We start from the raw sequence: 14,163 nt of genomic DNA on the forward strand, positions 1-14,163 counted from the left end.
CCACTTTATTTGGTGTCTGACCTTTGCTTGAGGAGTTTGAGGCAGTCATCGAGGACACAGCGGTATCTACAAGTCCCCGAGTCATTCAGAGACTCAAGAGGAATACTTAAGGATGAAAGATTTACATACAGCAAAGAATTCATTTTAAAATGCCATTGCAGCTGTTAGTCTCTCATTTCTGCGTCCTAGTCGACTCGTTTTAAGCTTCTGAACAGCGTAGAACCATAGAAATGTGTGCACATAAGTGCAATAAACTTTGACTTTGATACCATTTTTCCAACAGCAGCTGTATGAATTATTTTATGGCTTTTATTGCAGAACAAACTCTGCCTGTCTGTTTGCAAACTATCTCGTGAACCAGTGGATGGATTTTATTAAAACTTTTAGAAAGTAATCATTAGATACAAAACTACAACTGATTAACTTTTGAAGTGAAGCCCAATAAAATGGTCATCGCAGTCAATTGATCTTAGTCAACATAATAAAGGTTATAAGTCAACTAATTTTAAGGATATTGAGCTAAAATGTTCTATGGTAGTAGCTGAGGGTCATCATCCCCAACACATACTTTGATAACTATTGTTCCTTAAAGCATCTATAGTGACTTTTGGCATTCACCCTGTCTGTCTGTTAGCAAAATATTTCATGAACCACTTCGCAAACTTTAGTAAAACTTTGAGAAAGTAATCAATGGGTGCACATCAACAACTATTAACTTTTGGAGTCATCCTAATTCAAGATGGCTGCCACCCTAACAATTTGTAAAGATATTTCTCTTGGTCATTGATTTACAAGCATAATTTCTCCCCACACAGATATTATATTTGGAACAATAAAGACATCTTGCATAAAAACAAATGCTTATTTTACTCTAACTGGTTTGCCCACAACATAGTTTTAGTTCGTCAGTTGCTCAACCTTGATGGATCATTAATGTCATATTAAGAATTTGTCATAAAATATAACATTATGATCCCCAGTAACAAATTTAATATTGTAATAAATGCAATCCTCACTGGAGTAATTGTTTTACATAGATGTACAGCAGGACAGAATCCAACATTATTACCCTTTGATCCAACCAAACTTGAAATTGGTCAAATCTGCTTCTCTTCAACTCTCAATAGCAACCGTCGTATACGCTCGCTATTTCAGAAAGATGTTGTGTCAACGCCATATGTGCTACCTTAGTGGAACACTTTTATTAGTGACCTTAACTGGAAAAGGATTTGGACTTTACTAACCAGATACATGATGAATAATAAAGTAAGATAAGTATCATTTAAAATTATTCACAGATTTTACCCATCCAAAATTTATTTCCAACAGTTTAACAAGGATATAAATATAATAATTTGCTCTTTTTGTGACGGAAACCCAGAATATGTTTTTCATTTATTTTGGTCTTGCCCCTTCTCGACTCAATTTTGGAAAATTATTTGCATTTTGATTTCTACTTTTATTGAACCAGATCTGTCCCTTTGCTTTGAACATGTATTGTTAGGCTTCATTGACTACCCAACAGCTAAAAAAAAACCCAATTATATATTATTAATCTTATTATATACCTATAGCCAAATGGCATATTTACAAATGTTGTTACAGTAATCAAAAACCGCTTATCTCCATTTTTGAAAATGAGGTCAAACAATATATCAAAACTATTAAATATTCCACCAACACGAAGGCTATTAAAACTTGCACCTTATGTGCTCTCTTAATGTATTTATGTAATATATTATTATAAAGTATTGTCTCAATGATTGTAACCCCCTGGCGGGTGTCATATCATTACTGTATATTGCAGTTTATTGTACTGTTTTGTATTATTTCAATAAAGATAAAAAAATGTAAATATATTGAGCTAAGTCTTGGGGTGGTAGTAGCCAAGAGTCATCTCCACCTCAGTCCCTGCACTAACACCTCACAAGATCACGAGACAAAACAAATTGTCTTTTACAGAGTTTTGATGAAAGGTAACGCCACTGACGTTTATCTTTTCCCATCAAAAGATGAGCTTGTTCCTTCACTGATGCTCGGCTGTTAATTATTTTTGTGTTTGTCTAATCAGGTCAGCCGACTCCTGATGCTGGGAGGAGCTAACGTGAATTACCGCACCGAGGTTCTGAACAACGCCCCGGTGCTCTGCGTCCAGTGCCACCTCAGCCACCATGAGATCGCCTCTCTGCTGCTTGAGTTTGGCGCCAGCGTAGACGTCGTGTCCGAAAGTGGCATGAGCCCCTTGTGCTTCTCGGCCGCTGCAGGACACCTGGGACTAGTAATGCTGCTCTGTAACAAGGGAGCCAAGGTGAGAAATGAAACTTCCATACACTTGTTGCTACGGCGATGATTGATTTTGTAATTAAAGGCGTTAAATCACTTTTTCATATATCGGCTGTTTGCAACACATTTACCGTATTTTCCGGCGTATAAGTCACAGTTTTTTGCATAGATTTGTCAGTCCTGCGCCTTATACGCCAAAGCGAATTATATACTTTTTTTTCCATATTCATAACGCAATTTTTGACTGATGTCTTAAATTTCGAAGAACTGCAACAGCGAGTCCTCCCGTGCACGCTCGCTTCACTCAGCTGGTGCAGTTGGAGCAACGCTGGAGAGCTAGCGGCTTCGGCTGCGATGGATGGCTGGATGGAGCCGCACCGCTCAGGCGAAATTAAGCTGTTTTGACCATTAAATAAACACGACGGGTCAGCGGTGATGCATAATAAATGCGACTTACACGCTGATTATATATGTTTTTGTTCCTCTTCATGATGTTTTTTTTTTGACTGATGCAACTTATACATCGGAAAATACGATACCTCAAATATTTGGCATGTTTCCTGCTTCTGTGCAGTAACTCCAAGAATCTTGTATTCCTGCCAGGTGGATCATGTTGATAAGAGTGGCCAGTGTGCTCTGGTGCACGCTGCGTTGCGAGGACACCCCGAGATAATCCAGTACCTGCTGGAGCTGGAATGGAGCGCTGAGGGGCAGCAGCAGGACGGCTCTCTGAAGAACAAAGCCCTGCAGCAGGCTTTGATTGCAGCCTCGAGCATGGGACACACACAGGTCTGAGGGACACGGTGAAATGTACTCGACAAGCAATCAAAATGCAGGGATTAATGAGTGTGAGGATAAAGATCTCAGGGGAGGTTTCTCAGTGGGGATGACTCAGTCTATAGCGCTGCGTGGCTGATAGTTAGATTTGGGGATCATCACAGTGCTTTCAGCTGTTCAGGTGTAAACTGCAGGTTTATTTTAGCTTCCTGAACTGGAATTGAAATCACAAAGCTCGACTTAAAATAAGAGAAATGGACTAAACTAAGATGTCAATCCGTATATAAAACAAAAACCACGTTTAGCTTTAATCACACTGGAATCGACGTGTATAACCTTGTGTATTGATCCAAGGACAATCTTCAGATCTGTCAATCAGTTATAATAATTTCTAGGATTTTATTTTATTTTTTATTTTTTTGTCTTTGCAGTTCAGAATTAGCATTTTGCATATCCTCTTAAAGGTTTACTTGATGTCTTGTGCTCAGACTGTATGCCATTAATCTAAGTTTCTCTTTCCTGGCAGGTTGTGAAGGACCTGCTGGCACTGAAAAATGAGCATGCTGTGCAAATTGATAGTCATGACACTCTGTGGGGCGAGACAGGTATGTTCTCATCAATCTTTTAGCATCGTATGGCTCTTTTGTCTTATCACCTGCTGCTTTAGCATTCACGTCCTGGCTGCTCTAATTGAACGCTGCAGTGGAAGGTCTCGTCCCTTTGCTCTTCAGTCCCACTTTCTCTTTAAAACGGCTCAGCCTAAATGCGTGCATGTTCTAAAATCTCACGTGTTCCACTTCCTGTTAAGCATAACACTTTATCTAGTCGCGGGCCTAATTTTAGAGTTGAAATCCAGGCCACTGGATTATAGGTTCAAGTACATTTCTTTAGCTCCTTATGTTTAATTTTATCTTCTAGTTGTTGCTGTTGGTGTTAGTTGAGGTTTTTCTAGGCTGAGAATGTGCATTTTGCTTTTCATTGTGTTGCAAGGGAGCGGGCAGCAACAAAAAGTCAAAACAGCAGGTGTTTGACTGATGTACGAGGGCTAATACGTGACAGGAATCTCAGTCAAACATCAATCATTTGAGGAATATAACAGATTGTGGTAATTTCTTGTTGCTTCTCGGCTCTCAAGGCAAATGGATCAGCAGCAGAACTTTGCATGAATTACCAGTTTACAGCATAAAAGTACTTACATTGTACTAAAAGAGTTTTAGAAGCATTGTCAGTGTTAAACTTTTTACCTTTTTCACTTTCCTGGAGAAAAGGACTCAAAAATAGTCTTCATATGAGAATTACTACCAGTTGTTTCTTTACTTACCACTGGGGAAAAACTGAATGCTGTAACTTTCTAATGTTAGGAGGATGCACAGCTGTTTTCAGCAGGGCGAAATACTCCAGATGTGTAAATGTGTTTCACATACAAAAAGCAGATGTTATGTAGAAAAAGTGCCATGCCGCTTCATTCATTTACTTGAAGAGTTTAAAACGACCTGAAGTCTCCCATCAAAAATAAACGTAACGCAGCACATGCTCTCCTAAAAGTTTTGGTTAATTTCTAACAAACTTTTTTAATTTGTTTACATTTTTTGTGTTTTTATTTTGTCTGTTTTTTTTTTTTTTTTTTTTTTTTTACCACAATACGTTTTGTTCCTGCTCTTTTTTTTCTTAGTGCAGAAGTGTTACCAGATGATGAGGAAATGTTTTGCAGCAAGGAAGTTTAGAAGAAAAACTAAACAAATTTACAAATTGAAACTGATTTCAGCTGAGTTTAATTCAGTCATAGTTTAAATTCTGTCACATTCAGATTCAAGCCAATCTTTCTTCAAGTCGTGGGGTTTTGTGATTTTGTTGATCTCCAAGAAATGTCTCAAAATGAATGAATATGACACAGATTCACTTGTTTTGTTATTTAAAATGAGAGCAAGCATTTAAAGCAACAAGTGGTGAATGAGAGAGGTGAAAAAGGTGGAGTGGACGGAGGTGAGAGAGCTGCAAGATGGTAGTGAGACCTGCTATGACATGACATTTGGAGACAATTGTGCTAGCAGAAAGACAGACTGAAAAGAAGGTGTTTAGGTTTTTGTTGAGAGTGATGGTTAGAAATGAAGAAATTTGAAGGACAGCTCAGGTTGAGCTGTTTGGAGGAACGACAAAGGATGGAAGTGCTAGGGAGAAAGAGCTGAAGACCAGACGGTCATGGATTTAATGAAGGAGGATCTGTTTAATTCAATTCAGTTTATTTATCTAGCACCAAGTCACAACAGACGACTTCTCAGGGCACTGAACAGAAACATTCATCTACATAAAAAGTAAGTTAATAACATTATTTATCTGAGGAGCAGACTGCTTTGAGTTTAACTCCATCTCAGAACTCTCGTCTTGAGCATGAAGGCGACAGTGGAAAGGAAAAACTCCCTCACGGGGAAGAAACCTTTAACAGAACCAGGCTCAGGACAAGCGGCAATCTGCTTCGACCAGCTGAGTTTGAAAGGAACAGATACACAATGGCATGTCGAGAATCACATGTTACGATAGAAATAGTATCAAATAAAAACTATTCAATTTTAACAATTCATTTAAGAAATAAGGTCATTTTGTCCTCCAGTAGTTTAAGCCTATAGCAGCATAACACACCAACATTAACTAAAGGGTTTATCAAAAAGGAAAGTCTTAACCCCAGTCTTAAAACTGGACAATGTGTCGGCCTCATGGACAGAAACTGGAAGTTGGTTCCACAAGAGAGGAGCCTGATAACTGAAAGATCTTCCTCACATTTTGCTTTTGGAAACTATAGGAACCACAAGTAAACCTAAAGTCCAAGAGTGAAGTGCTCTCTTAGAAAAATATGGAACAATAAAGATCTGTAATATAAGATGGAGCTAGGTTGTTGAGGGCTTTGTAGGTTAGAAGTAAGATTTTGATTTAAATTCTGGACTTGACAGGGAGCCATTGGAGAGAAGCTAAAACTGGAGAGATATGATCTCTCCTACTAACTCCAGATAAGACTCTGTCAGTAGCATTAGGTTGGTGTCACTGAGGAGGATGCTGGGAAATATATTCCTTTTGAGCTGATATTCTTCAGGTCAATAGCTTAGATTAAAAAAAAGACATGACCCAATGCTTGATCGCTACTACTTCTTCAAATAATTTCCTTCAAGACATCAGCCTAAGCCTCAAATTTATTTTATATTATCTTAAAATTTTAGCTACAGCTTGAAAAACCAAATATATATATATTTTTTTTAAAGTTTACCTTGCAAACGTGTTTCCTCTTGGCGTTCCTTTCAAAATAAGGTGTTAGCAGGTAGCAACACAGATAAACTTGGACGTGACCACTCAGACGTGTTTCCACCTGCCTGCAGACGTCCAGACTCATCGTTATTCAGAGTAAAGAGATCAGAACATCGTTTAAATCATGATGTAGATCCACTGGATCATGCTGGAGGAGCTTCTCAGGAGAAGGAAACTGTGGTGTTCTGTGTTCCTCCCTGCAGTGGAGCAAAATAAGCTCCACTTATTCTGCAATCACCAAAAATGATTAACAGTGAGAAATGTAATAAATTAGTTTCACCTCGAGTTCCTCTTCTGCCTTTCAGCTTAATAACTTGACTGGCGCTCTGATGCTGAGAAACTAAAAGCATTTTTTGGAAACACTCCCTTCAAAACCCGTTATTCGTTTCTGTTCCTGAATCTTCTCCCTCATAACAACCTGAGACTTCCTAACATGATCAAAAGTCAACGCTACAGTATATTGCATATTTATGCAAATAGGCCCGCTGTGTTCTGTGTTTAAATCAAGGCAGATTGGATTGTGCATCTGTGTGAGCTTCATCTTTCAGAATCCTCTTTTAGGATGCAGAACGCTTCCCTGTTCTGCAAAGAAAAGGTAATTTAACGACACAGTTATTCTAGTTGTAGCAGAACAGGTTCGGGGGGGGGGGAACAAATTATTGTGCCGTGAAGGGCTTCGTTTGAGAAATGCACAGCATGCAATAATATACCTTTGCGTCGAGTTCTGTTGTTAGCAGCCTGTCGTTACTTCATTATGGTTTATGCGTAACATCTGCAAAATGTTTTCAAGTGAGACTTTACAGATTTATAACAACACTAAAGACTGAAAGGTTCTGGATAATGTCAGGTCTTAAGACAAATGTTAGAATGCAAACATATATATAAAAAAAAACTTGGCTTCTGTATCTGTGAAGAACTTCTGGCTGTGTCCCGCACCTTGATTTATTTAATACTTGTAATAATTATATTCGTAACACAGTAGGAATTTAAAGGACAACTAAATAACAGCAAATAGAAACAATGTTTTCATTGAAGCCTTGGACATCGTTCCATATTTTCTGGTTAAAATAACATTTTCTCTCTGCCCATCAAGGTGAAGATGAAGCTAAATATGCAGAGTCCAGTGCTTACCTTTACTTATGAGTTATTATAGGCATGTTTTAATTGCCTGGGGGTTGTAGTTTTTATTAATTTAACAACAAAACTTTAGCTAGAATGTGAGGTCATGACCTTTCTGTTGCTGCAGACCATAAATGGTCAGATGAGAGAAACAAACTCCTTTGAAAAGCAGGAATGCTGCTGAGATTAATCTGAATATTTGTGTAAATGTCATTTTGGCCCGAATAAGTAAAAAAAAAACACTGAAGTTAATACTGCTGTTGTCTTGCAGGTTCTGTGTAAACTAGCGCGTGCGACGTGTTGCTAATGTGGCTCCCTGAAGTCCAGTCTAAGTTTAGCTCTTCGGAGTCATTGTTCTGCTGATTTTACTGTGTGAGGAAATCCACATTCGGAGCAGATGGCGGGCGGGGTTGGTTTTGGCTGCGATGGCTGCTCATCCAGACGGATGATGTCAGTTCGAGATGGAGGCTCAGCAGCACCTTTTAGTCTCCGGGGTGAATGTGGGAGCCGAGCTGATCTCGTTGTAGCGACGGAGCTCGTTCTGTTTGGAGAACCGGCGCTCATTTAAAACCAGTCCATCTGCTGACTGATTGTAAGCATCCAACTTTATACATATAATATCTTTATAGTAATACATTTAGGGTTTTTTTTTCCCATAACGTTACTCTGTAAAAAGAATACAAACAGGGATTTGTGTTTAATAGAATAATTGGATTTTTGTAGCTTGTATTTGTCTGCTGATGCATAAAATGACTCGTTTCTCTTTAAGACGTTACAAGAGGCTGTAATTTATTCAGCTGTAATAAGTTCTGGCATTATCTGTTTTTAAACTCAATCAGCACTGAACATGAGATCCATTTTCTGCTTGTCTTCTGTTTGCGAAGAATAAGTATCAGTTTATATTCAGTTTATTTATCTAGCGCTGAGTCACAACAGGAGTCATCTCAGGGCACTGACTGAACAGAAACATTCAAATAAATAAAAAGTAAGTTAATAACATTATTTATCTGAGGAGCAGACTGCTTCACTAATCCAGTCTAGACGTTATAAAAGCATAAACCAGTTTTCTGCATCATTTTTAGATGAGATGTTTCTAATTTCAGCGATATTACGCAGGTGGAAGAAGGCGGTTCTGGTAACGTTTTTAATGTGGGGGTTAAAAGATATGTTCTGATAAAAAAAATCACACCAAGTTTTTTAACATTAGAACTAGAGGCCAAATTAATGCCGTCTAGAGTTGGTGAAAGACTGAAAAATGTATTCCTAAATTGTTCAGGTCCAAAACCTCAGTGTAAGTTTAAAATAGAAAATTTAGGGTCATCCAAGTTTTTATGTCTTTAAGACATGCTTATAGTCTAAGTAACTTTTCATTCAATCTTCATTTATACAAGTTAGTCCCATTGAGCCTCCAGGACTCATTTACAAGAGAGACCTGATTTAACAAAGAATGATGACAACAGTAGACAATCATAAAATAAATCATATAAATTGGGAAAAATAAATTAAAGAACTTTATATTAAAAAACAAAACAAAAACAGCTGCAATGTAAAATACTAAAAACAGGAACGTCTGTGTTGGTTTTTGCCATGAACTTAGCAGATAGCCATTAGAGAGGTCAAGGTCGAGAGCTTCAGATCTGTTTGCAAGATATTCCAGGAAACAGGAGCAGAGTAGCAGAAGGCCCTTTTGCCTAGTTCAGTCCGCACTGAGTGAACACGTGATAATGTCCTGAGAGCGCACGCTGTAGCTGCGCTCACGCAGAGACATGTAGGAGGAGATGTATGAAGGCAACAGACCAAGAAGTGATTTAAAGATGAAAATGTACCAGTGAGAGAGTCTGCATAAAGTTAATGATGACCAGTTAACCAGTGAATACAGGGTGCAATGGTGGGCACAATAATTACAGCCAGTTATGAATCTTAGTGCACCATGATAGGCAGCATCCAACATCTGCAGGGTTCTTGTAGGAGCGTTCATGTAAATAATGTCATGGTAATCAATGGAAGGAAGGAAAGTCGTCGTTACAAGGTGTTTCCTAGCATTCAGAGTTAGACAGGACCTATTTCTGAAAAAGAAACCCAGTTTAACTTTCAATTTCTTTACTAAGTTTTCAACGTGGAGCTTAAAAGAGAGATGTGAATCGACCAAGACACCCAAATATTTGTAGTAATTGACAAGCTCAATAGGGACACCAATGATTAGATTATGATTAGATTAGATTAGATTAGATTCACAGCTGATTGGATTCATTGGGTTTCATGGACAAATATAATTATGTATCATCAGCATAATGAAAATTTATCCCTTGCTGTTTAATAACTTTATCAAATGGAAGCATATATAAAGTAAATAGTATTGGTCCAAGCACTGAACCCTGAGGAACTCCATGACTAACTTTGGTGTAAGAAGATTAATTATTTACATTTACAAATTGGAATCTATCAGATAAATATGATTTAAAGCATTTTAGAGCCGTTCCTGTAATCCCAGCATCATATTCAAGCCTCTGTAGTAGAATATTGTGATCATCTGTATCAAATGCAGCACTGCCAATATCCAAGCTGCTCTTTATCCAAGCCTTCCCAGCTCAACATGCTTCATGACGACACGTCAACTAATCATAATCACACATTGTCCTCCCGAGCTTGCCTCTGTTCTATATTCATATTTAAACCAGTTTCATTGTAACGATGATGGAAGGAGTGAAACCTTTAGACGTCTTAATAAATACATGTCCCCCATCTTCCTCAGCGTTGACGGCTGCATCTGGTCGGGGGAAGATGGAGGTGTGCAGCTTCCTGCTGGAGCAGGGGGCGATGGTGCAGCAGGTGAACCGGCGGGGAATGTCCCCCCTGTTCTGTGCAGTCAGGCAGGGGCACTGGCAGGTACGATTTGACTAGCACAACTCTATTTCCTGATAAAATGTATTTGCGGGTACCAGACTGCTGAATCGTTAGTTGAACTGTGGCAGTGGATCCTAAACATTTGCAGCTTCCAAACCACAAAAGAACTGTAGATAAAATCTAACGAGCCTAATTATCGTTGGTTGAATTAAAAATTGATAAGCCAATTAAACTAAAGTGTAATGACAACACACTGAGCTTTAATGATTTCTGGGGATCATGTCTTTGAACCAGCTTGATAAAAATCTAACGTCCTGTTTTTGTGTTTGTCAGATTGCAGAGCTGCTGTTGCAACATGGCGTTGACATCAACATCAGTGACAAGCAGGGCAGGACTCTGCTGATGGTGGCAGCCTGCGAGGGTCACCTGAGTACTGTGGAGTTTCTGCTGTGTAAAGGTGAACAGCAGCTCCTCACACACAAATGCTAATCATGATTTGAATAAACGACCTTTCGTGTTGATGTCTGACCCGAAGGTGCTTCTTTAACGTCGATGGACAAGGAGGGACTGATGCCCCTGAGCTGGGCCTGTTTGAAAGGACGTAAGAATGTGGTGCAGTTTCTGGTGGAGAAAGGCGCCGTCATCGACCACACCGACAGAAACGGAAGAACTCCGTTGGACCTTGCTGCCTTCTATGGAGACGCAGAGATTGTAAGTGAAACTTTTTTTTTTTTTAGCTTTACATTTCAATGACTTTATTGACCATTTTTAGCCAAACTCGTGACTCTGCGCTCCTGTAGGTCCAGTACTTGGTGGAAAGAGGAGCAGTGATCGAGCATGTGGACCAAAGTGGGATGAGGCCTCTGGACCGGGCCATCGGTTGTAGGAACACATCAGTGGTGGTGACTCTGCTGAAGAAAGGAGCCAAGCTGGGTAAGAGCCCTTCTTTTGAATAATTACATGTTTAAGATATAAAACTGTTGGAAAGTTAGAGCAGTTTGTGTTTTTATTATACAAACATATTTATTAGCAGGGACTGAATTTGTGTTTTTGTGTGGCGGCGGAGTTCTTTCCACGTCCTGAAATGCAGGAAACATTCTCCCATGGTTCCAAAACTAATCTCAGATGAACTTTGTGGAATGTTGGAGAACAGTTTCCACCTCTGCGTCTGTCTCTTTCAGCCTTCAGCATGTGTGTGTGTGTGTGTGTGTGTGTGTGTGTGTGTGTGTTGGGCTTTAGTGGTATGTCAGGACCTTTTCTTCCTCATTTGCTGCTCGACTAATTTCAAGTGTAGAACTCGTCACCCAGGTGACGTTTACAAAGCTCCCTGGTTCTGCAGCTTACCTGCAGTGCTCCCTCAGAGCGCCATCGATAATGGACTGAACATTTACATTTTCTGTCTCCGTGTCTTCCCCTCTGCAAGCACGAGAGCGTTTCAGGCTGAGTGACACATAATTGTGTATTGTCACGCTGCAGTTAGTAACTCGTTTTCCTCTCGCTACAAATGACATCTCCTGCTGTTGCATGACCTCTCTTCTCTCCACTCTTCCCCTCCTAACTCTTTCCTCTAACTGCCCTCAATAAACTAAAGGCAACAGAACATCTCCTTACGATCGATCAGGTACAATCTTTAGGTAACTTTACCTTGTACCAATTTCAAAAGTATAAGCCGACGCTGGGTTTGCAACAAAAACGGCAACATAATATATTCCCTCTGTGTCAACAGGGAATGCTGCCTGGGCCATGGCTACTTCCAAGCCTGATATCCTCATCATTCTTCTGCAGAAGCTGATGGAGGAGGGAAATCTGCTTTATAAGGTAAAGTTCAGTTAAGTGTAAAATGCAGCTTTCTTTATTGTGCGAATGTTTATGGAGCATTCACACAATTGTGATCCATTTTTCCTTCCGTACATTTTTTGGCACCAAGCTAGTTCAACAAATCATAAATCAAAAACGTTCAGCTCTTTTAGGACAATCCTGCTCTGACTTTTGGTATTGGTGCAACTTTAGCCTTTTCTGCCACTTTTTTTTCATAGAAAATGAACTGAGCTCATTTTACATCCTTCAAATCTTTAAATCTGTTTACAACCTTTTATTGCTTCTTTCACATTTCGTTCTGGTTCAGCTTCTTTCAGCTTCCTTGTGCAAATTTAAAAAGAAAATCCACTAATTTCAGCTGTTTTTTTCAGCTGTTTTGTGCTGCTTTCCTGTTCTTTCTACTAACGACAACATTTTTGTGCTTCTTCTAAATTCTTTCTGCTAATTTCATCTTATTTCTGCACATTTCAGCTTTTTCTTCTATTTTAGCTAGACTTCTGTTAGTTAGCTGTTTTGTGCTAATTTAAGCTTTTTTTTCAGATAATTTCCTTTTTTTGGTACTCATTTATGTTTCTTTCAGCAAACGTATTCTTTCTGCTTTCTTCTCCTAATTTAATCTTGTTCTATCTTTTCAACTACTTTCTTTAGAAGTTTTTAGTTAATTTCAGTCGTTTTCAGATAAATTCAAGTTTTTGTGGTAATTTCTGCTACTTTCAGCCTAATTAACTTCTTTATGCTAATTTCAGATTGTTATGCTCCTTTCAGCTTTTTTCTGCTAGTTTTAGCCTTTTCTGCTATTTCAGCTACTATTTAGTTGTTTTGTGCTAAATGTAATTTTTTCAGCTAATTCCATATATTTTTAGCTAATTTCTGCTCCTTCCACTTCTTTCTGGTGGTTTAAGTTTCTTTTTGCCTTTTCAGCTACTTTGCAGCCATTTTTTTTCTCATTTCAGCATTTTTAACTAATTTCATAGTTTTTTGGCTCATTTCTGCTCATTTAAACGTAATTCAGCAAATGTGTTCTTTCTGCTTTCTTCTGCTTGGTCTTCAATTTCAGCATGTTTTTAGCTAATTTCAGCTGTTTTTCTGTAAGTTCTTCAGCAATAGGCATTCACACTGCATTTTCACAGGAAATGCAGTTTCTCTAGTCAATAATTGAGTCCATATTCCTGATTAGTTGTTGTCAAAGAAAGACAAAAGTAGCATCAACAGAGCTGTCAGAAAGTGTGTGCTTTTTCAGAGTGGGGTTCAGAAGGGAAGCAAATAAAATATCTCATTTAGTTGAATAAAGCAGTACATGTTCCACACCACTTACCGAAGGAGCAGTGATTGATGTTTGACATTTAACAGATTGAGTTTTGTAGCAGAAAGGACAAACCTGTCAGATGTGACATGTTTGGGTTGAGCTGAATGTAATTGATGGGCGGGAAGGAGCAGAGCCAGAAAACAAACACTGGAAGGAATATCTGCTGAATGTCTCCGTCTGTCCTCCTCTTCCATCGTTCTCACTACTTTTCCTTCTGCTTCTGTTCTCTTCCTCTCTGCATGTCTGCCCCACTTTGTGTCCTCCAGAAAGGCAAGATGAAAGAGGCAGCACAGAGGTACCAGTACGCCCTGAAAAAGTTTCCTCGAGAAGGATACGGTGACGACCTGAAGGCGTTTAAAGACCTGAGGGTCTCGCTGTTCCTCAATCTCTCCCGCTGTCGCAGAAAAACCAATGTAAGTCTCTCAAAAGACTCCCTCTGCTCCCCAAGCCTGTGTTCTGTTTCATTATTTTTAAATAATTTACTTTACACACCACGTTTCCGCTACATCCAACTTGAAATATAAATTTTTAAAAGGTAGTAGTATAAGACAGTTGAAGTAGTTTGAGGTGTTTTGAGCAGACAAAGCTGCTTTGTACATTTCAAATGTGTTCACCAGAGAACATAACGTTCTCGTGAAACTGCCACAACAGTCTGTGTATATAAGTCATAGTCCTGCGGGAAAACTTGTCGCGCACCAGCTGTTTATGTCATTTTTGCAGAT

At 39.0% G+C, this 14,163-nt stretch overlaps 1 protein-coding gene across 1 annotated transcript in view; it reads left to right on the plus strand.

The window, feature by feature from the left end:
* tanc1b (tetratricopeptide repeat, ankyrin repeat and coiled-coil containing 1b) overlaps nt 1-14,163 on the plus strand; it is a 57,241-nt gene that overhangs the window by 40,045 nt on the left and 3,033 nt on the right. The window contains exons 13-21 of the mRNA XM_037686150.1: nt 2,072-2,308; nt 2,887-3,072; nt 3,587-3,665; nt 10,226-10,359; nt 10,651-10,774; nt 10,853-11,028; nt 11,118-11,250; nt 12,044-12,135; nt 13,708-13,854. Of these exons, the coding sequence (XP_037542078.1) occupies nt 2,072-2,308; nt 2,887-3,072; nt 3,587-3,665; nt 10,226-10,359; nt 10,651-10,774; nt 10,853-11,028; nt 11,118-11,250; nt 12,044-12,135; nt 13,708-13,854 (1,308 nt within the window). The remainder of the gene's footprint in view (nt 1-2,071; nt 2,309-2,886; nt 3,073-3,586; nt 3,666-10,225; nt 10,360-10,650; nt 10,775-10,852; nt 11,029-11,117; nt 11,251-12,043; nt 12,136-13,707; nt 13,855-14,163) is intronic.

This window comes from Nematolebias whitei, chromosome 13 (assembly GCF_014905685.2).
Source record: "Nematolebias whitei isolate Nwh7 chromosome 13, NemWhi1, whole genome shotgun sequence".
In the NCBI taxonomy this organism is placed as follows: Eukaryota; Metazoa; Chordata; class Actinopteri; order Cyprinodontiformes; family Rivulidae; genus Nematolebias; species Nematolebias whitei.